Genomic DNA, 20,378 nt, shown 5'->3' with positions numbered 1-20,378 from the left:
AGCTGCAGGAGGTGCATTTTTTTTATTATTTTCTTCTGCTTTTAGCAACATGCAGGCAATCGTGGTGCCGACTGGAGAATGCTTTTAAACCACACATTGTGTATCATCGCCCGGTGCGTAAGGCAATAAACTGTTCAGATTACTGCAGGCTGAGAAACCCGGTGGCAAAACTCACTGGAGAGTGACCGCTGTGCAAATCAGCCGGCGAGGCTAACGACGCTGCCTACCCCAACTGCAGGGAGGAAATAATGCAAATCATCGCTGAAATCCCAGCCACATTAGGCAACCACTCATGGGGAAAAAGAAGAGGGTTTTGAAATGCCGCAGGAGCCCCAAGTCATTGGTTTTGTTGGGATTTTTGCTTCCTCAGATCGCAGGGAAAGTACTTCAGACCTGTGGACTCATGGCAGGCCCAGGAGGACGACAAGCTGTGTGCTCAGTGGGGCTGGAAGTCAGAGAGGCTGAGTATTGCTAATTTAGCATTTTATAGGAGAGCATGAGAGATCCTTATCGATGCCAGAAATGAGCACCCTGCAAGTCTCAACACCTCGCTGATTCAGCCTCTCTTTCCTGGCTAAGGAAAAACAACGATGACCAAATTTTTCTCTTTGCCTCTGCTTATTTGCATTATTTTTATTGCACCGTTTACAAGCGTGAATTCCCACACTTGGTGGGAAGTGAAAATTAATATATCACACACACGTGCACCAAAAAGATTTCAACTTCTGCTTAAAGAAAGTCACAGAGCTTGCTACAACTTTGTTCTCAGAGTAGTAAATGAGAAATAACCCCACTGCAGAAATTCGAGCTATGCAGAAAAAGACATTTGATTCAATCCAGCTGTAAGGGAATAAAAACACATCTGTCCTAAGCAGCATTTGTCAGAAGAAACAACTCTGGGAACTCCTGTAATAAGAATAAAAACTCTTAATAAAAAAGAATAGGCTCAAACATAGCATTGTACATGACCCAAAATCAACAAGGCTAATACAAATCCACATAATCCACATGTTATCTCAGTGTGTGTATATGTATATATAGATATATATATTATTTTTTTTAATGGAGCTGAGATGGCCAAGGACACATTTTGTATTACAGAAAAGCCAGCTAATAAAGTGAATGGTTAGAAGCTGCCTCAGAGCTCACTGAAAAAAAAAAAAAAAAAAAAAAAAAAAAAGGCTAAGATTCTGCTGCTCAATTTTTTCACATTTGCAAAAGATAAAAAAGGAAGTCCCAACGGGAAATCCCTTTGGGAAACCCCTTTCCTCCCCTGCCAGGGCTGCTGCTCCCATAGGAGACACCTGACCAGCATGCGTGTTGGCTCCTGCAGCACAGCTCCTACACCCAGCCTGGCAGCAGCAGTTGGTGCCTGCCACAGCTGACACGCCTCGTCCACCCTAAGCCACACTGGAGCCTGTTGGACTCTCCTCTGTGCTAACACGTGTGAGCAAAATAAAACAAGCACCCAAATCCTTGCAAGACCAGGGCCTGCAATCAGCCTTCACTGAATAATCCCTACTCATTTTCAAAAAGAAAAATTTAAAAAAAGCAACAGCTTTCGCTGTAAGAGCTCACTGTAAAGGAAACCCTATTTTCTGTGACTCCATGGGTCATCGGGGCTGGGCCACAGAGGTGGAATTTGATTTCTAATCTGGAGTTTTCAAACCCTCAGTATCAGATATAGCTAAAGGGATCACAGGGAGGCTGGGCAGAAAAGCAGCTTTCCAAGCAACGCAAGATTAACCTCTGAATTAACATCGGGAGTTCTGTTTCAAAGCAGTTTTAAAATATTCCTCTTCTTTCTGCCTCTTTCTTGGTAGCATTGTAGCAGAAGAGGATTTTTTAAGAGCCGGGCATCATTAAGCAAAGCAAATGAAGAAATGACACAGAAAGCACCTCTCCTGCTGTAAAACACTTCACATGGTGTAACCCAGTAACAGTTTACATCTTTTCTTCCATTCCAAATTCAGGTTTTCAGGTGCTATTTACACTGTCCCACATTGAACTATAGCTATATATGAAATATATCTATGTGTGTGTGTGTGTGAACTATAGGTTTTAAATTAATACTCTTCATCAGTGCCTAAGGAATGAAGATGTTTTTCTTTGAAAACAAAAATCAAAACAACAACAACAATAATAATGAATAAAAATAAATAAATAAAGAAGAAGACGACCCATTATGGGGTTTGTTAATATTAAAACATTATTTCTGGAGCTACCTGAGGGATGTGGTCATCTGCCTGGTGCCACGAGTGTCACGCTGCAGGGGGACTTTGTTCTCTGGTCCCCAGATTGCCTCCGCTGGTGGTAACAGGCACCTACCTCCCAAGGCTGGCTGAATTGTTTGTAAATGCCTGGTCTGAGCAGACAGCCCATGAATGGCAGAAGGATCACCTGTGGGATCAAGCAACAATTCCTAGCGGTGCCAAAGCTCACTGTACTTCCTGCTGTGAAATGCTGTTTTAGCTCTTCATGCTTAAAATGGGCGTGGATTCTTCTCTTCGCCTCTGTAGCTGATCTTTTAGGTGGTGACAGGTTTCTTCCTAGTGAGCTCAGCACCTTCCCATGCTGTGTCTCGACTCAGACACCCGAATATCACACCGTTTGTAAGTCCTGGGGGAAAGGAAGGGTTAAGAAGCATCTCAGGTGCTCAGGGGAAGATAGAAAGGCACCAGAAAAGAGGCCAATTTTTTGTTTTCACCCCAGGGGCCGAAAGAAGGCCTAGAAAGTCCTTTATAAAAAGTCACGGAGAAAAGCATTACTGACTTACAGGGAAAAACACAGCCATTAACAAATTGGGTGAGAGCTGGGACAGATGCAAGAGGTCTACGCCAGCTGCATTTAGGAATGTGTTTAAGCCATCTGTCTTCGTACACTCCATTTGTTTGGGATCACAGCACTGCCCACGCCACTCCGAGGGTAAGGGGACTGTGAAAATACCTGGGGATAAATGTGAGCACTTTTTAATGATAATACACAAAACCCAGTGGTTCTGACATGATTTGTGTTTAGAAAGCAGGCAGCTTTGGACCCTCCCCAACACAAGCCCATCTGGGTTCCCAATTTTCCTGAAAACTTTGCTGAGAATACCTTAGCTCTACCTGAGCCCTGCTGAATGTGCTGAGTGCAAACAGATCTCAGCAGAACTGCTCCGGTATTATTGACTTGGGCAAATACCCGCTGAAGGGAGGCCAAAGCAATCAAAGCATTTAATTATTTCTGACAAGCCACAGATAAGTGGGCTGAAGAAAAAAAAATGAGGAAAAAATGACACCTTCATCAGGCAGGGCGCTGCGACCAGTCAGCTGCTTCTACAGCATGCAGACACCAAAAACATGTAAAGATATTAAGGCTTTTCATAATAATATAGTGGATTGTAGGGGAAAAAATAACTTGCATTCCTCTTCTATACATTGAGCATAGAAGCTGAGGCGTAAGAAAGCGTGGAGTCGGTAGGCGAGTGCCACAACCCATTCAAATATGCTCTCGTTAACAGAAACTGCAGAAGCAGCAAGTGGGAACGAGGAAAACCCAAACAAAAAAGCCCAAAATGATTTAAGGTTGGGTTTCTGCAATGCTCTGCAGCAGCATGTGCCCGCCGAGCTGTGCCCGTACTGCTTCGTTACCGCTAACGATGTTCATTGGCAGGCTACAGCAGAAGGGGTAGTGAGACAGCAACATCACTGCCTTACCAGTTAATTACGTGTTAAGGCACAAAAAGGTCAAGGCAGGGGGATTGGAGCGTCTGCTGACATCTGGCAGCGTTTTGGGGAAGTTGGGTTTCTCCCGAGGTCCTTGTTGACTCAAGCACGCTGATTTGCTCGCCGTTAATCGGAGGAAGTGGTAATGAGAACTGACTAATCACTGAGCTGCGCGCCCCGAGGACTCATTCCAGTGTCAGTCATTGCATCGTGCTGAGCAGCCAGACAAAAGTAAGTTTTACTGGGATTTCAGCGACCCGTTAGCACCCTTCCTTGGCTCGTGGTGTTTGAACAACATTCATCTGTCCTCCCCTGCGTGATAAGCCAGGAAAAACTCTTGTGCTGGTATATTTCAGCTGACACAGCAGTGAAGGCATCGCAGGCTGTGCTCTAATTCCTGGAGAGCTTGGACTGGAGGTCCCAGAGCATCCTAGCACCATCGCTCATGTCTTCAGTGTTGCTGCGACCCCTGCAAACTAAATTAATAGAGGTCTGTTAACACCTGCCATCTGCACGCCTCTCTGCTTTTCTGTGCAAACACACTTGAGTGCCATTACTGTGTTGTTGCTCCAGATAAAGCTTAAAGGATCAGTATTTAATTGGAGCAGTAAGTTCAGGGTATGAGACATGGTGTTTGCGTTAGGGCAATTTGTCACAAAACTCGGAGGGAAAACATCAGCAGTCAGATGATCCATTGCACACTCACCTCATTTAAATGCAATTCAATCTAGACAGGCCATTTGGCACAAAAATTAGAAAGATGACTTAACAAAAGCACTTCTGAAACCGGGTGTCAGATACATGTGTGTGTGACATTCGGGGGGGAGCTGTCCAAGGAAGCCTGTAGCCATTAATTGCTAGGTAGCAATTAAGGTGTCAGCCAATGTTTAAAGCTCTCCCCTGCCTTCCCTGGCCGTTTTAAAGGCAACACAATGAAAAAAAAAATATAATAAAAATAGAGCAAAGTGCTCTCCCCCACACCGCAGATCAAGCGTGAACCCTTAAGAGCACGGCTGGGCCAGAAGTGGATTTCTATGCAAACCACACACTGAATGCCTCTGCTTAATCACTCAGTTGCTCTGGGCAAATAGGAAAATGAAGTGAAGATAACTGCACAGTTCTAAAGTCACCGTTCAGCCCCTCAGCTGAGACAGATGGCTTTTACTGATGTTGCTTCCTCTGGCATTCAGAGGAGGTTTTGGCAATCCTTTCTGGGTCTGGTTCTCAGCAACCCTGACGTGGGGGCAGTCAGTGCCTTCATTGCACATAATGCTCCACAGAACTGCAGAAGCCAGTAAAAAAGGCTCTTTTCCAGCCACTTTACCCCTTTTCCTTTTGGCAGAAGTGGCTTTCTTCACTGGTCCAGCAGTCGATGCACACCAAATGTTGGCCTCACCTTGTCTCTACCAGCAAGCATGGGAGATGCTCGCTTTAGCTGATGAACACTGAGAATAAACTGGTGTTAGCAAAAAGTGCCAAATCCCCCATCACCGTCATTCGCAGGGATTAGGAGAGCCCCAGTTTGGCTGGGACAAAGACAAGGTGTCCTTACCAACTGTGTGACCTGGGCTGCATCATCTGGTGCAGGGATGGAGAGAAAGCACAGGGTGATAATGGGGAAGTTACAGCACTTCTTCCCATCACCCTGTGAATCTGGAAAATTAAATGGGCCTGATTCTGTTCCTATTTACACCAGCATAGCCCAATGATGACACACTTAATTACTCACAATTAAATGTCAAATTGCTCACTATTACTCATTGAATAGTCACGGTGTTTTCTCTCCTTCCCTGGCAATATGTCTAATATCTACTCTCACTGACAGGTGTTGGCCAGGCCTAGGATGGAGTATTATGGGACAGGTAGGTACAGGAGCACGATGGTCACACTGGTCAGAGACTGATGTGCTCCCTCTGAGCTCCTTTTTGGGCTGCATCTGCCCCTGGTGAGCCTTGCCAGCTCCTGAACAGCCCATGAACCTCGCTGCAGCTCTCCTGCATCCCTCCCTGACCCCCTTTGGGGTCATGTGCAGCACCTACATCCCTGGCACAGGGACCAAAACACAGCAAAATCAAACAGAAAGAATCTGCTCTGCAACCGGACTGATTCTGCCATTGGCACGAAAGCCTAGAGCAATGGGGTAATTGGAAGATGCTGCATTTAGAGATAACTTGTACTTAATAAACGAGCCTTTTCTTGGAAGGTGATCCCGCTCTCAGCTGCTCTTTTATCTCCTCCAAAGGCATGGCTTTAATTCTGTAGGCAGCGAGGGCACCTGCAGATGCAAGCTATACAAGAGACACCACTCTCTTCGGGGACAATTACCGCTATAAAAGTTTAGCATAAAGCTCAGGTGAGCAATAGCAGAATGCTGCCAGCCACGGGCTTTTAATTCTCAAAGTGGCTCCTGAAAAAGATAAGATAGAGCCCAACCAGATTAAGCAACTTCAAAGCAAGCAGCAAAGCATTTACAGGGTGCTGGAATAGAAGGCGTCTGTCGGGAGCATTAATGAATAAAACAGGTAGAGCTCCCTCACTGATCTGTTCCTTGGCCCTTCCAGGCTTTTGGAAGCCTCCCGTGATTAGTAGTATCTGCTAACCAGATTGTAGCATCCAGATAATGCAGGAATATTTGCTACAGAAACAGCTAAGGGACTGATACATGAAAGTTAGAGAAGCTCTGTGGAATAGCCTTCTCCAATCAGTTATCTGAGGAAGAACGATACCGAACCGCTCTTCAAGAGGATGCTCTTATTGTTGTTACAAAGCTCTTATTGTTGTTACAATCACCAACTTGCTCAGGAAAATTAAGCAATTTGCTAACTGAGAACTCGTGACGCCGCATCATTACAGTAACGCTGTGCTTCAGGTGACTCACCCAGCCCCAAGCTGGCTGCGCCGTTTGGGGCCGAGCAGCGGCTGCTCCTGAGTCACCTCGGCCCTGTCTCGGGGCGGCTGCTGCTTCCCAGAGGGGGAAAAAGTAAAATAAATGAGGCTTGAGACAGAAAGAATCTTTTCTAAGTTGAGACAGGGAAAAAATAGCTGTGCTTTCTAGCATTGTTTGACCTGGATGATCAGAAACCCAGCAGATGAGTCTCATAAGTGCCAAGTGATGCATCTGAAATTAGCATCCGGCCAAGTCATGGCAGGGGCAGAGTCTCCTGCTGTAGAAGGCAGAGCACAGTTTCACAGCAGGCTTTTCCCTTCTCCTCCACCTACAGGAAGGGTAAATGATCCTCGACCCACTGAACAGAGGAGGCACCAAACCCTGTGACTTACCCAAAATCGCAGGGGCTCTGCAGCAGGCGTCGCTTCCCGCTGGTGCCCTTGCATCTGCCCCTATCCCAGGCAAGAAGCAACAGCGACATTTAGAGACTTGTATTTGTGTTCACCTCTGACATAGCCTCTCTCCATCACTTAAATGCCATGGTTTGACGTCCCTATCTCCACTTCATGTCATGCAGACAGGTCAGACCCCAGTGCTGAAGGATGAACGTATCTCCAGGGGCTTCTGCAGTTGCCTATACACCTGATATTGTGTATAAATGCTGATATTGGCCATGCATCAAAGGAATAAATAGACTGATTAGAGATTTAGTACTATGGCTGCAGTGCAACCAGGGAACACCACAGCCACCACAGTACTCCGGTTTCCTAATTTAAGCACAGCAATTGTGTTCGCGCGCTGGGGGAGTGCCAAACACTGTCCTGCGGAGCTGTCTGCAACCACTTCAACCGCCAGTCATCCCCAAAGGGGATGTTTTAGTTCTGACCATCGTCAGCTGGTCTGAGCCAGCTCCACCAGCCTCTGTAAAACCCCATGCAGCCTCTTGGAGAGTCCTCTCCTCGCTTGGCTTCCTGGCCGCTGCAGGACAGGCTGCATAACGTCGAGCAACCTGCCTGAGGCTGAATTGTTCTGGGGCCAGGGGGATTTGGCATCTGCAAAGCATCAGGGCAAGGCGAGTCTCAAAAGCACCATGAAACCAGCCCAGCAGGCTGTGCTGAGGAGGGAGGGATGCTCGTCAGCCACATACGCTCTGCTTTGTGGATATAGGATCCAAACCCCATCCTCCACACCCCTGGGGCAGCGAGAAGAGCCTGGCAGCACCTCCTGAAGACCCTCTGCACATGCAGACCTTGACATCTTCTCCGGAAAGGTTTCTTCAGCCCAGCCAGATGTCTGCAAGCAAATTTCACGCCGGTGAGCAGACCTGTAAGCAGAGCAGCAGTTGTCACCCCCTACACCAGCCCAGACAGGGAAAAGGACCTGTCCCCAATTGTGCCTCTGCAGAAACCCATCCATCTATCAGCACACAGCAACAGGACGGGAGGAACAAGTTGGGCAGCCAACATCGCGTCAAGAAGCTCCCAAAAGAAGCTGTGTTGGCAGCCACATTGCACCTAGGCCATTCCTTAGTTTCTGGGAAGTGTTGGCAGCCCCGATCCAGCTGGGGATGGGCAACCTCAGTGCAATGCCTTTGTAATTTGGGGCTGCTCTCACAGTCAGAGGGGAGCCAGCTCTTGCTGCAGGACCAGCTGTGGTTTATTGCACTTAATGAGGCAGGTGGGAGAAATTAAGGGCCTGTGGATCACGGCAAGCTTTATCTTTACACTGTCTAAGCGTTAGACCCCTGTTTTTCTGCAGCCCTGAAGGGGGGAAGCCCAGACTCCAGCTCTGCTCACAGGCTGATGGCAAACACAAAGCAGAGCCCCGATATCTCCAGCACCTCCCCAGGGTGAAGCACACCCCAAAAGGCTGCTTGTGTCCCCTCGGGGGGGATCACAACCCACAGGTTTTGGGGCAGGCCCTGCTCCCAACAAGCTGCACCTGGCTCCTGCTGCCACCCCCTGCCTTAAAGCTGGGGCCGGGAGCCTGTGGTAGGGGCTTGTGCCCATGGATGGCGTCTCGCCGCTGGAGAGGTACCTGGAGAACTGCAGCGGGCAGGTACCGGGCTGGGAGAAGGGAAAAAAAATAAATAAATAAAGGGATTTAAAACAAAAAAAGAGTTGCGTTGGCCGGGAATCGAACCCGGGTCAACTGCTTGGAAGGCAGCTATGCTCACCACTATACCACCAACGCCGCGCTGAAGAGAGTTTCCCGCCCACCTCTCAAGTAAACCGTCTCCTCTGGGCCCTCCCCTGCTTTTGTGTGGTACTACACTATTTTTTTTCCTTTCTCTGAGTTTTTTTCGTATCTTTGAGCCCCTAAGTGATTTGTTTATACGGATGTGGAGCTGTTGGAGCACATCCAGAGGGTGCTCAGAGGCTGGAGCCCCTCTGCTGTGGGGACAGGCTGAGGGAGTAGTGCTCAGAAGGGGTAGAAAGCTCAGATCTCTTCATGCTGGCTGGCAAATTGTTGCAAAAATCTTTTTTTTATCTATTAAAAACGTCCCTCTGGTGGAAGGGACTGCTGCAGGTGGCTGTAGAGATAACTGGGAGAGGTCTGGGCTCCTCAGCTGAGCCTTGTGTTTGCCCAAGGGACACAACTTCTTCAGCTGTGTGTACTTCTTTTCAACTTCTTTTCACTGACTTACTACCTACTATCTTAAACTATTTTACAACCCAGAAAGTAAGTGCAATTCAAGCTGCTTAAATCCAGAGATCTACTGCTGGTAGTCAGCAAAGCCCCCTGAACTTGCCCCATGAGGTGTGTAACATGGTGAAGTATAACAGGGTGTTACAAATGCAGCTGAATTTGCTATTTCATATTTGTCAGAGTAGCTGATAGTAGAAGATGAAAAAGGTGCCATTAAAAAAGGCAAGAGCTGTCGCTAAAACAGCTGGATTTGATTTATATATATCTGGGTCTCGTGGACTACTGCAGTGGAACCAAAATGGCTGTTTCCTCCCCAAACCTGGTGATCTCAGGCAGAATCTGTGCATGAAATCTCCTTTCTGGAGCTGCTGGGAAGTGTCTGAAGCAATGCAGCTGATGGGGCCTTCAGTGAAGTTAATTAACCTGGAGTCTACAGTAATAACCCTTGGCATACAGCCCAAGATAAACATGGTCTTGTGCCCCCCCCCCCTTTGGAAGCCCCTGAGCATCTGTCTAACAAGAGGGCAATCTTCCACAGCACTTAACCCTATAAGAGCTTTTTCTCACCAGCTTTCCATGCAATTGTTCTGAGAAAGGAAGACTTGCTTTCCGTTTCTATCTACTTTAAGCACTTTACCTGTTCTTTTATTTATATTTTTTTTCCAGTGGTCTAAAGCTTCTTGTCTCTTATACCATTCATCTATTAGCTTCTTTCTTTAAGCAATACCATAAACTGCTTTGCTATTGTTTTTTGACCTTTATTTTTAAGTTGTCTGATGCCTCTTAGTATGATACATTAATAGTCTTGCAAGCTTGCAGTGACAAGGCTTTTTTGTACTATCTTCTGCACATGGTTGGCAGAAAACTTTCCTGGCTGAGTCCTATATGGATAGGTCTTGGTTTATTGGATGTTTTAAAGACACTGTGCTTTCCTTCTCCTAACAAAATAAATAAATAAAACCTTGAATACCTATCCCATAATATTTTGCTATTGTAAGCAACCACCTACTGTTTTAAAATAATTTGTATCTGACTCAGGTGGCTTAAGATATGGATCTGACTTGCCAGTTCCTGGGTCCTGCTCTCCAAAGAGCTGAGGTTTCATTCAGTAGCGCTCTGCCCCAGATCTCATATGGGGCTCTGCATCTAGAAGCCAGCTGTACAAACAGTTTTGAACCCCCCAGGTATTCATACTTTATAGCTAGACCAGCTTGTATCCATATTTACATGAAGGGTTCTCTGCAATGATTTGTCACAAGAGTTTTCCAAGCTGCAAGTGCTTTCTCCAGGCAGACATACTGCAGAGTAACTAGGTGCAGAGACCTCCTCGTGTGCAGAGCACGCACGGCTGTGTTAACTGAGCTGATTAGCGCAGAGCATAGAGCAGCACTAGCTCAGGGCTGCAGAGCATTGATCTGGAAACCCTGCTCCCTCCGGAGCTCAGGCAGTTGCTGCCAACTTGAGGGCCTCTGTCTTGTGTGCAGTTCTCTGTTCTGATTTGTGCTTCAGTTTAAGTCCTCGGTGCTAAAATGCCTAAATGCACATAAAACCTCTTGTATGGATCATCTACTCCAAGCTGTCACCTGCTGTGGGTAGCAGCAGCAATCTCTTTCTTGGAAGAAGCTTTCCACTAACTAGAGGCTTGTGCCCACATGAATAAGGGAATAAATTCCTAAACTCTTGCCTTCTCAATACCACAATGCCTTTAAAACGCTTTTAATTCCTTTTTAAGTGATGCTGATAAAGGAGGGCATTAGTATGCAAGAACTTGCTTGCAGATATGTTGAATGCCTTAATCGCTTGATCTGGGAAGGATGCTGGCTTTGCTGACTGCGTCTCGCTTGAATTAGTCTGGTAACCTCCTGCAGCTGAATGCTTAATTCGCTCGTGCGTCTGTGAACTGCTGCCCTCTATTGCACAAATCTAACACAACGCTGACACCGTCCCCTGGTAGCAGCGAGAGGAAACAGCAATATCAGTATAGTGGAGTGAAAGCCAGCCAGAAAATGCCAGCTGTCTTCCTTGGAAAAACTCGTGAACAGTTATGTTGGTTATGTATGTAACTGAGGCACGATGAAGGCTGTGAAGGGCGAAGTGCCAGCATTGTTCCTCCAATTACTGCTGGTATATACCTGACTTCTCAATTTGTGGCATTACTGATGTGTTCTAGACCGCCTTTGAAGCGTGGTGGGAAAATGAGCATATCCACTATAAAAATCATTTGGGGGGAAAGTTATCTGTTTTTACATGCTGGCAGACAAGCCAATGACACCCTTTCAAATCTTAAGACTATTCTTTGTTATAATACTTACGGGGAAAAATGATTGAAACTTCTTGATTGAATAGAAAACGTACCTTAATGTAGTCTCCCAGCTGAAGTAAATGTTTTGATACAGGATCCTTAGTGACACACTTTTTCTCCATTCAAGGATGACCTCTCAGCTAGTCCTCAACTGTTTACTCCCATGAGCCCTTATGATGTGGACCTTCCAATTCAAACTGAAGATGGATTGTTTGGTTCTCAATTTAATCAGCCCAAGGAGCTTCCTGCGGACTTCTCCTCAGTGGACCTCAGCTTTCTTCCAGATATTACTCAAGATAAAGAACAAAACCTATCTGAAGATGGCCATGGAATGCAAGAGAAGCTTGATGGGTCAGTATCAAGAAATGAGGACAGTGGTACCTTCGTGAATGAAAGCAGCTTGTCATGCCCAGATGCAACTCAGCCATCCCCTGAAGAGTCCGGTGTGTGTCCCCCTCTGACCCCAATGACTCCTATGACCCCAGTGACACCTGCTTCTGCTTCAGAAAGCTCTGGCATAGTTCCTCAGTTACAGTAAGTTTATGCAGCTCATATAAGTTACGGAACAGTACCACCTTCACTGAAGGTCAATCTCGCTGAAAATTAGCTGTTTTTCTCTTGAAGAGTAACGTATTGCTCTGACTTCTCACTTACTGGAGAATGTAGCAAGTGTGGTTTGGTTGTAAATAAGCCCACCCATAAAACTAGGGAGGGGAAAAAGGGTGGGCATGGTTATTTTTCTTTGAGAGGTGGAGCAAATGAACAGATAATATTGGAAGGCAACTAGATACTGTGCTGAACAATGCAAAATAGCGATGGCATGGAACAATACAGCTTAGCAAAACAGAGGAGAGTGGACTTGATAAACATGCTGGTTGAGTAAGCATCTGAAATGCCTCTGGCTTCTGAAGGGGGAAGACTCTCCTGGGAGACAAGAGAAGTCTCTCTATAGGAGAAGCATTTGGTAGAAGGATTTACTATGTAGTATGCACTGCTAGTTACTTCAGTCTGCAGGACAAGACAGAAAACACTTTAAAAGGTCTCAGTCCAGCAAGGAGAATGCTAAGGATGACAATAGACTCCAAGGGTTTAAAGATCTGTCTGCTCTCCTGAGAGAAGGAAGAGTCTGAACTGAGCAAAGGAAAGGGACATGAAAAGAAGTGAGACATCCTGACCTTTAAAAAGATCTGATCCTGTCTAGGCTAGAGCAAATATAGAGAACTTACACCTCTAGAGACTAACATACCCTTACCTACCTTACCAGTGCAGTAATAACTCTGTAATTCTCAGTAATGGTGCAATTCAAAGCAGTTAAAAAAAAAAAGTGATGTAGTTATTGGAAGACACACAAATTTAGTATGCAGGGACTAATAATTTTGTACCTTGTTATATTTCCTTCCATGAAAAACTAATTTTGATATTGAATTACTTAAATTCTGCCAGAATCAGCTTAGTACTAGAGTGGGAAAGAGGAAGGCAGGAAACTAGTTGATGGCAACTATTAATTGGGCTGTGACTTTGCGTTAGCTAATAATGTTGGGGTTTTGCTCTGTAATGCCTTGCTTTTGTAATAAGAAAATTCCCTTCTCATTCCTTAGGAATATAGTGTCAACTGTGAACTTGGCTTGCAAACTAGATCTGAAGAATATAGCTCTGCATGCCAGAAATGCAGAGTATAACCCAAAGGTAAATCTTGAGGGCTAGGCTTTATTCCCAGCTCTCAGTGCTGCTGGACTCTACCATACAGATTCATCCTGAGCTCTGTACCTTTTCTGTCTTTTCCCATAGGGGAAAGTCCTAACAAATTCTGCAACTTGGGTCTCTTAAAGAAATACAGGGGACCCCAAGGAGATTTATTCATTTTTTTTAATAAAGCCCTTGCAATGAGATGTTACCAAGCTGTTTAAGAAAGGAGGTGACTCTCCTTTCAGCTTGAGCCAGCTGAGATGGCTCAAGTAGCCCTGACTGAGGGAGGAAAGATCTGCAAAAAAAAAAAAAAAGCCTCTTGGCTATAGGGAAGAGCAACACTGGAGCTGGGCTGGTATTACATGCTTCTAGCAAGTGACTTATACTGCAGAAATTTACTGGGAATAGGTGGAAGTTTCTGTAAATGACTCAACATTTACTGCTCAACAAAATGTAAGGCAACAAAGAGTGGTCCCGTAATGGCTTTATTAAGCCCATAGGTTGTAGGGAAGGATTTAGCACCCTGAAATACATATAAAACAACACTTTTGCAAAGTAAATACATGTTGTACTGAGCTTTGTGGAAGTGATAATTCTTGAGAGAATGAATCGATGTGTGGTACCAGCTGAATATCTCTGCTTGACTGTGAGCTTTTCCTTTGAATTTGTAGAGATTTGCTGCGGTGATCATGAGAATCAGGGACCCACGAACAACAGCCCTTATCTTCAGTTCAGGAAAAATGGTCTGCACAGGAGCAAAAAGGTGGGTTGGTGGGTTTTTGTTTTGTTTTGTTCTTGCTTTTCTATCCTCTAAGGTCATACAGCTGACCAAAAGCCTTGTTTAAATTATCTAGCAAGAAGCTTGCTATTAACTACAAAAAAAAAGTCTTTTTTTTTTTTTTCATGACAGGAGTTCAGTAATTACTGAACTACATGCTTCTGCCCCTGAATATAGATTGAGCTGAGCCAGACATTAGCAAAAAAGCTGCTAAAATGCCCAGGAGTTGTTAAGGGGTTATTTGCATTTCTCACTGACTTTAAAGTGAGTTGGGACATAGCTTGTGTCTGTCAAGTCTCTCTTTGGTGTCTGGCTTCACTAGTCAACACATCTGCCTCCAGATAAAATGGGAGCTGGAGAAAATCAAAGATTTCTGTACTCTGAAGGTTTTGTCCTCAAGTTCAGCAGCTGCCTTGGTGTATTTATTTTCAATGCATCATCTCATTGATTGGGTCTTATAGCTTAGAAAGCTTCTTCTCTGGCCCTCACCTAGCTAGAAGACTGCACTGATAACTGCAGTGTCTCTCCTGGATAAGCTTTAATCTGAGGGATGAGACACTGCTGTGCAATTCTTGGACAGGGGAAACTGTGTAACATAGCATGCTCCAGTGTGCTCAGTTAAACCACAGGAAAATAAACACCAAAGTGTGTTGTTCCTTTTAGCTCACTGAAGTGGTTTTGGGGATAGAATCTCACTATTTGAAGTATTAGCATATCTTTTCCTGGAGTACAGATTAGCATGGTGGTGGCTCTAACTTGGATTCCAGCTTCAGAGCAGAAGAAAGCCACTCAGCACAGCTGCTTCCCCCTTCTGCTCTTCCCTCAGTGAAGAGCAGTCACGGCTCGCAGCGAGGAAGTACGCGCGCGTGGTGCAGAAGCTGGGGTTCCCTGCCAAGTTCCTGGACTTCAAGATCCAGAACATGGTTGGGAGCTGTGATGTGAGGTTCCCCATCCGGCTGGAGGGGTTGGTTCTCACTCACCAGCAGTTCAGCAGGTACGTGGGAGGGACAGGTATGGCACCACGTAGCTTGGAGCATTGTCTTTGTAAGCTGTAAAGAAACTCAAATTCTGAAATCATACAAGCCTGGCAAAATGAATGTAATAATTAACTGGGTACTGAATATCAAGCACATCTTTTGCTCACCAAAACTGGTTCAGTGGACAAGAAGTGGCTGTAGGTAATATGTTAAAAATACAGATAGTAGGGCTTATTATATTTTTTTTTTGCAATAACTCCTGTTCTGAGTGGGGCACAGGCCAAAATGACCCTCTGCTTAATTGCTACAGTGATGTACTGCAGCTGGCAGTAAAGCTTCCAGAGCCTGAAACTGGTGCGATGCAACAGGGATGGGCTCTGCGGAACTTCCCTCCCTGTGGTGCTCACTGCTCCCTCCTTGCAGGGATGCTGTTAGCAGCAGCTTTGGAAACCTCATAACAGAGCACACCCCATGCATTTGAGCACTTCTGGGTAAATGGGAGGTACACTAGAGCTGGTTAAGATGAAGGATTTGCAAATTGCAATAAGTTAATTGCTGCTTTGGTTAACAAAGAACCTATTTTGTAAAAGCTTTCTTTGTCCATGAATATTGTTTGCCAATCCTGCGTTGCAGTGTATCAGCTACGTAGGGAGAAATGTACAGCAGGAACTTTTGTTTAATCCCAGTAGTACTGGGGATCAGAGTTCTACAAGTCTCCTATCATTGCCAAGTGCAATGTCAAAGCATAGGTAGTATATTTTTTCACTGCAGACTGTGAATAGGAAAAAAAAAAATGATTAAACAATTCAGATTTAATTGAAGCAGCTCTTAAGCTACTTGGATCTATGGAAAATCAGATTTAGAAATGGCTCATATGCATTTAAAAGTAGGCACAGAGAACTACCAGCTCTAGTTGGGTTTACTAGGTTTCTCTTCAAGACATTTAGACCCTGACCAACCTTTCTCTGGCTAGCTAGCTAAAATCTGTAGGTTTAATTACTCAGCTGTCAGCATGGCTAAAGAGTACTTCATGCATATGACACTGAATCAGTATTTGCGTTTTACTAATCTTACCTGCTTGTTTTGAAACAGCTATGAACCTGAACTATTTCCTGGCCTTATTTATAGGATGGTCAAACCAAGGATAGTGTTGCTTATCTTTGTGTCTGGAAAAGTTGTACTGACTGGTAAGTGGCCTCTTGCTCTATTATCTGTAACCAAGTGCTACCACATCTTCCAAGGAAGTGTTTAAATTGAGCATTACTAAACTGATATCTTGCTGCAGTAAAGCCACTTAGCAATCTTTGTCATGCCTACTGCTGCTTATCTGTGTTTTCTGTGGATAATAACATCGGTATTGTTGCACTAGAACCTTATATTGCTTCATATAGTGTCTCAGCTTTCCGTGTCATTAAACTTGAGTATCTTTATTTTATTCAAAGCATAATGCTTTGTGCCAGTGTACTGAATCCCAACAGGAGGCTGACATGCCAGTAACCACTCACAATTGCTTCAATATGAATATCACAATAAGCAATTTAAAATTGGACAGGAAGCAAACTTCTTAAAACACTTCACTGACAACATGTACTAAGGATTATTAGAGGAAAGGGTGGAGACGTAAGAGTCTGTTCCAGACAGTTTGGCAAACTCATGAGGAAAAGCCTTATGAGTAAGTGTGCTCAGCAAATATCTGTACCTTGGATCCCATGGAAAAAAAAAAAAGCTAAACTGTGAGTGCATGTTTCCAGCACATTCTGTTGTAAAGCTTATGAAAATGCCTTTACACAGCTGTACAGAAAGGTAAATGGGTACTTGTGGTTCCCAGAGGAACCTAACATTACAAGTATATTCATGACAGAGCTTTGAGATATGTGAACAGCAAAAGAAGCCTTAGAGTTTCTCAAAATCATAGATCATGAGCTAATTGAACTGTAGAGCAGTTGGGATGAAGTTTAAATGCTTCCCCCTCTAATGCCCCACCACCTTCCTTCTGGGCCCACTGAAATCATACTGGCTACCTCCAAACAGAACACGTTTGGGGATATACTAACACCCTAGAGTGCAAAGCATGCCCAGAAGGACTAAAGCTAGTCCTTGCCTGTGAACACTGGGCCCTAATTGTAATGACAAAACTAAATCTGTTAAGCTGAATTTCTTCCCTAATCCCAAAATGTTCTTGTGGTAACTCAGATGATTTAGTCATGTCTAACCATATCCTACGTTCATGGAAGGGGAAGAGTTTACACATCTGTCCTGAGTGCAACTTAGTCCAATTGTTAGTCCACCTAAATGCAGTTTGGCTGTCGTTAATGCCTATTACACTCGTGTGGTAGACAAGTATCACTGGCAAGGACTGTTCCTCCCTGCTGCAGTACAGTTGGCGTGCAATACTGGTATTAAAGATTTGCTTGCAGTAATGTGGATAAGGATGGCTTAGAAATCACAGGTGACCTAACAAAGCTTAAAGCTTCTTGGAACTGGGAGAGAGGAATTATCAAACTGTGAATGAATGGGATAAGTGCCCTTCATTTCATGTTTCCATCTTTCCAGTTATCAAGAGAAAGAGCTGTTATGGTTAAGCAGATAAAACTCTGATTCCTCTGACTGGCTTTATTTGACAGACAGTGTTTGGCGTCTGTCAGGAGGAACTAACTGCTGTTTTGGTGCTACAACATAAAACTAGTCTTAAAGCAAAGCAAGCTATAAATTGTTCTTTGAGGTACAGAAGTAACATGACAGAAATTCTGCCTTAAACTAACATTTGACGAGAGTTCTTAAATTTGCTTTTAAACTCCTGCATTTCTTCATGGATTCTAATCTCATCATTAGATTTGAGGTGCATTCAGTTATTCTCAATGCTCTAATTCTTAATGTGTTGGTTTTATTTTTTGAATGTCTTTACAGGGGCAAAAGAGCGTTCTGAAATCTATGAGGCATTTGAGAACATCTATCCCATTCTAAAAGGTTTCAAGAAAGCGTCATAACATGGCCCGTAAAGAAACGAGCAATAGTTTACCAGTTTGTAATACAAGGCATGGAACAGAAGCCAAGGGTATTCCTGGACCCACTTGTACAGTTGTGGATTATTAAGCAAATGACACATGAATGCTATAAGTGCTGATGCTTTGCTACAGTTTGTGAAAAGTTTTTTCATGAAGATTTGCTGTCTGTAATCCACTTGAGTTCTGACAACTTCTGTCAAGCTGAGAAATCTGCCAAACAAATGTACTTTTAATATAAAGCATATTAAGGTTGGACTTATTTTGTAACGGAGGCCTTGTGCCTCATCCCTGTTAAACAGATGAATCAACAATGTACTTCAAACTAGCTTCATCAAAATTCTCAGCTTTAAGTACTGAAGGTTAGCTCCTGTAATGAAGTACTTTCATATTCAAACTCAAAATATATTTTTGTCTACAACACAGCTTAAAAAATCCAGTATGACTTGATTCCAATGTTTTGAAGACAGACAATGAATGTAGAGGACATCTACTGACTCCCTCTAATCCCACAGGTTGGATAAACTATTATATAATGGTGCTGATACTCTTTACAGAGAAGATATTCAAGCACCTTGACAGCGTTGGAATGTACCTGGAAAGGAGAACTGGGGTGGGGGAGAATGAAGCAAATTTTGCAATTTGTCTTACATGGGTTAACAAAGTGGTACCCACTTGCATTACTGAAATCCTCTCAGATGATGGGAGGCTTGCTTGGCCTGAAAAGCAAACCTGTTAATTAGGAACTACCTTTAAAGTGGACTTGAAGAAAATATAAAGTCTTGGATGTTCAAGGCTTAATTATCTAGGTAATTTAATCTGAGCTCAGGCAATGGCACTACATGAAAGCATTTGGTAACTTTCATTTTGTCTCTCATCTACAAGGGAACTCAAGGCTTCCTTTGCTGAAGCTGTCATGCTCAGGTGGGTAATGTGACAAGGAAGAGTGTAAAGATGATCCCTTGACTGTTCTGGTACCTCCTATGATTCCCAAGAAGCAAAATTTTTATACCAGAAAAAGGGCTGCTGATGTTTGTGTTGTTTCCTCCCCTTGTTTTCTACCAAAGGTGGGATAGATCTGTCAGGAAGCTCCCTGAGCCACTAGAGGTTGCTATTTGATGACTTAAGCATAACCCATGCTAAAGGCTCCCTGCCCTTCTGATAAATACCCACAATACAGGCAACAGCTTAACACAGGACAGGGCGTCATGGGCTTAGTTTTGCTGTCACCAGTTCACTTCTGATTTGGTGCGGATGTGACCTCAACTTGTCTGTGATGTCTCACATGTGCTTTCATAACTGTCCCTTTGCTCCCCTGGAAAGAAAGCTTGAAAAACTTCATGCACTTCCTTGTGATAAACCGGTCTTAACTATGTTATCAGCTTCTTTGTCACAATCAAACTGTGTATTTCCAAACTCAAATCTATTCTAAACAGAGGCTTACTTTTCTGTTTGTTTTCTAACCCTGCAGACTTTCCACAGCTATGGGCTGAACTTTTATTTGCACTGTAGCTGTAAAAGCTGATAAGCTTGAGTTACCAGAATCCTTGCAAGTGAAAAGCAACTACCTGTTCTTATTGGGGTGTTGGGAGAAAGCTTATCTAAGATGAGCCTCCTTCAAGGAACAAATCTGCTTTTTCATTAAGAGCTAGCTGAATAATTTCACCAGAGAAGTCAATGCTCTTTAAAAGTGTGGATAAAGCTTTAAAGATAAGAAATGGTCTCTGTGCTTTTTCAGAGCTACTGATAACTCTGTTTGCTATGGTAACTTGTCTTAAAAACAAGTATCTGGGTTCTTTCTGTGCAGTGCTGCTCATGCTAGTATTTTGTAGTACTTAAATACAAAAAAAGAAGGGGAAAAAAGAAAGGCTGGCTTTTTTTACTTTTTTACAAAGAACTCATGTCCCAGGTTGTGACAGTAGTGCTTTGAGTCCTGACTTGGGGTTTCTTTACTTTAAATTCCCACTTTTCTCCCTAGCCTCCCACAGAGCACTGCCTCTCTGATTCTGGACAGCAGCTGATAACACCCATCTCAATCTTGACAAATCTTGACATGTGGCTCCATACAGGGACTGGGGCAAGGAAATCTGCTAGCCTGTTGTTTTTAAGGATGTATATTAATCGTTTTGACCCCTTTTACATAAAGGCTGATTCTTGATCCTCTAAGTACTACTCAAATAATTACCCAAACAATAAGTATTACCCAAATAATTTAATTTTGGGTAGCCATAGCTTCTTCTGGGGTACAGGGCTGTGAGGTACATGTGCACCCCCTTCACCCCAGGGGCACAGTGTAGGTGCCATGAGGGATGTGTGAGGGATGCTGCCCTACACCCTTTACTCCCCCTTTTTCCCTCCACTTGCCCCACTTTCTTCCCTAACCCTCTGCA

General features: G+C 44.2%; 1 protein-coding gene, 1 long non-coding RNA gene and 1 other non-coding gene across 7 annotated transcripts; 1 reads left to right on the top strand and 2 right to left on the bottom strand.

The window, feature by feature from the left end:
* Positions 1-3,500: 3,500 nt before the first annotated feature.
* LOC137856713 (uncharacterized) lies at positions 3,501-8,312 on the bottom strand. Its single transcript, XR_011096723.1, has 2 exons — positions 6,987-8,312; positions 3,501-4,183 (listed from the first exon to the last, which is right to left on the bottom strand). It is a non-coding gene; the product is annotated as an uncharacterized lncRNA (long non-coding RNA).
* A 52-nt stretch (positions 8,313-8,364) lies between these two features.
* TBPL2 (TATA-box binding protein like 2) lies at positions 8,365-19,812 on the top strand. 5 transcript variants are annotated; one of them, XR_011096722.1, is made up of 7 exons: positions 8,365-8,652; positions 11,673-12,079; positions 13,144-13,231; positions 13,903-13,994; positions 14,777-15,003; positions 16,115-16,173; positions 17,894-17,971. XR_011096722.1 is itself a non-coding variant. In XM_068682363.1 (7 exons), exons 1-7 carry the CDS (start codon positions 8,602-8,604, stop codon positions 17,971-17,973), a joined length of 798 nt encoding a protein of 265 aa, XP_068538464.1. In that variant the 5' UTR covers positions 8,365-8,601; the 3' UTR covers positions 17,974-19,812. The 5 variants fall into 5 exon arrangements, 3 of the variants coding, with proteins under 3 accessions (XP_068538464.1, XP_068538462.1, XP_068538461.1); XM_068682363.1 differs by having other exon boundaries at positions 11,673-11,896; positions 14,836-15,003; positions 16,079-16,173; positions 17,894-19,812; XM_068682361.1 differs by having other exon boundaries at positions 14,836-15,003; positions 17,894-19,812.
* TRNAG-UCC (transfer RNA glycine (anticodon UCC)) lies at positions 8,716-8,787 on the bottom strand. Its single transcript has one exon. It is a non-coding gene; the product is annotated as a tRNA-Gly (tRNA).
* Positions 19,813-20,378: the final 566 nt, after the last annotated feature.

This window comes from Anas acuta, chromosome 5 (genome assembly GCF_963932015.1).
Source record: "Anas acuta chromosome 5, bAnaAcu1.1, whole genome shotgun sequence".
NCBI classification, from domain to species: domain Eukaryota; kingdom Metazoa; phylum Chordata; class Aves; order Anseriformes; family Anatidae; genus Anas; species Anas acuta.
This window is presented reverse-complemented; position numbering and strand designations above follow the sequence as displayed.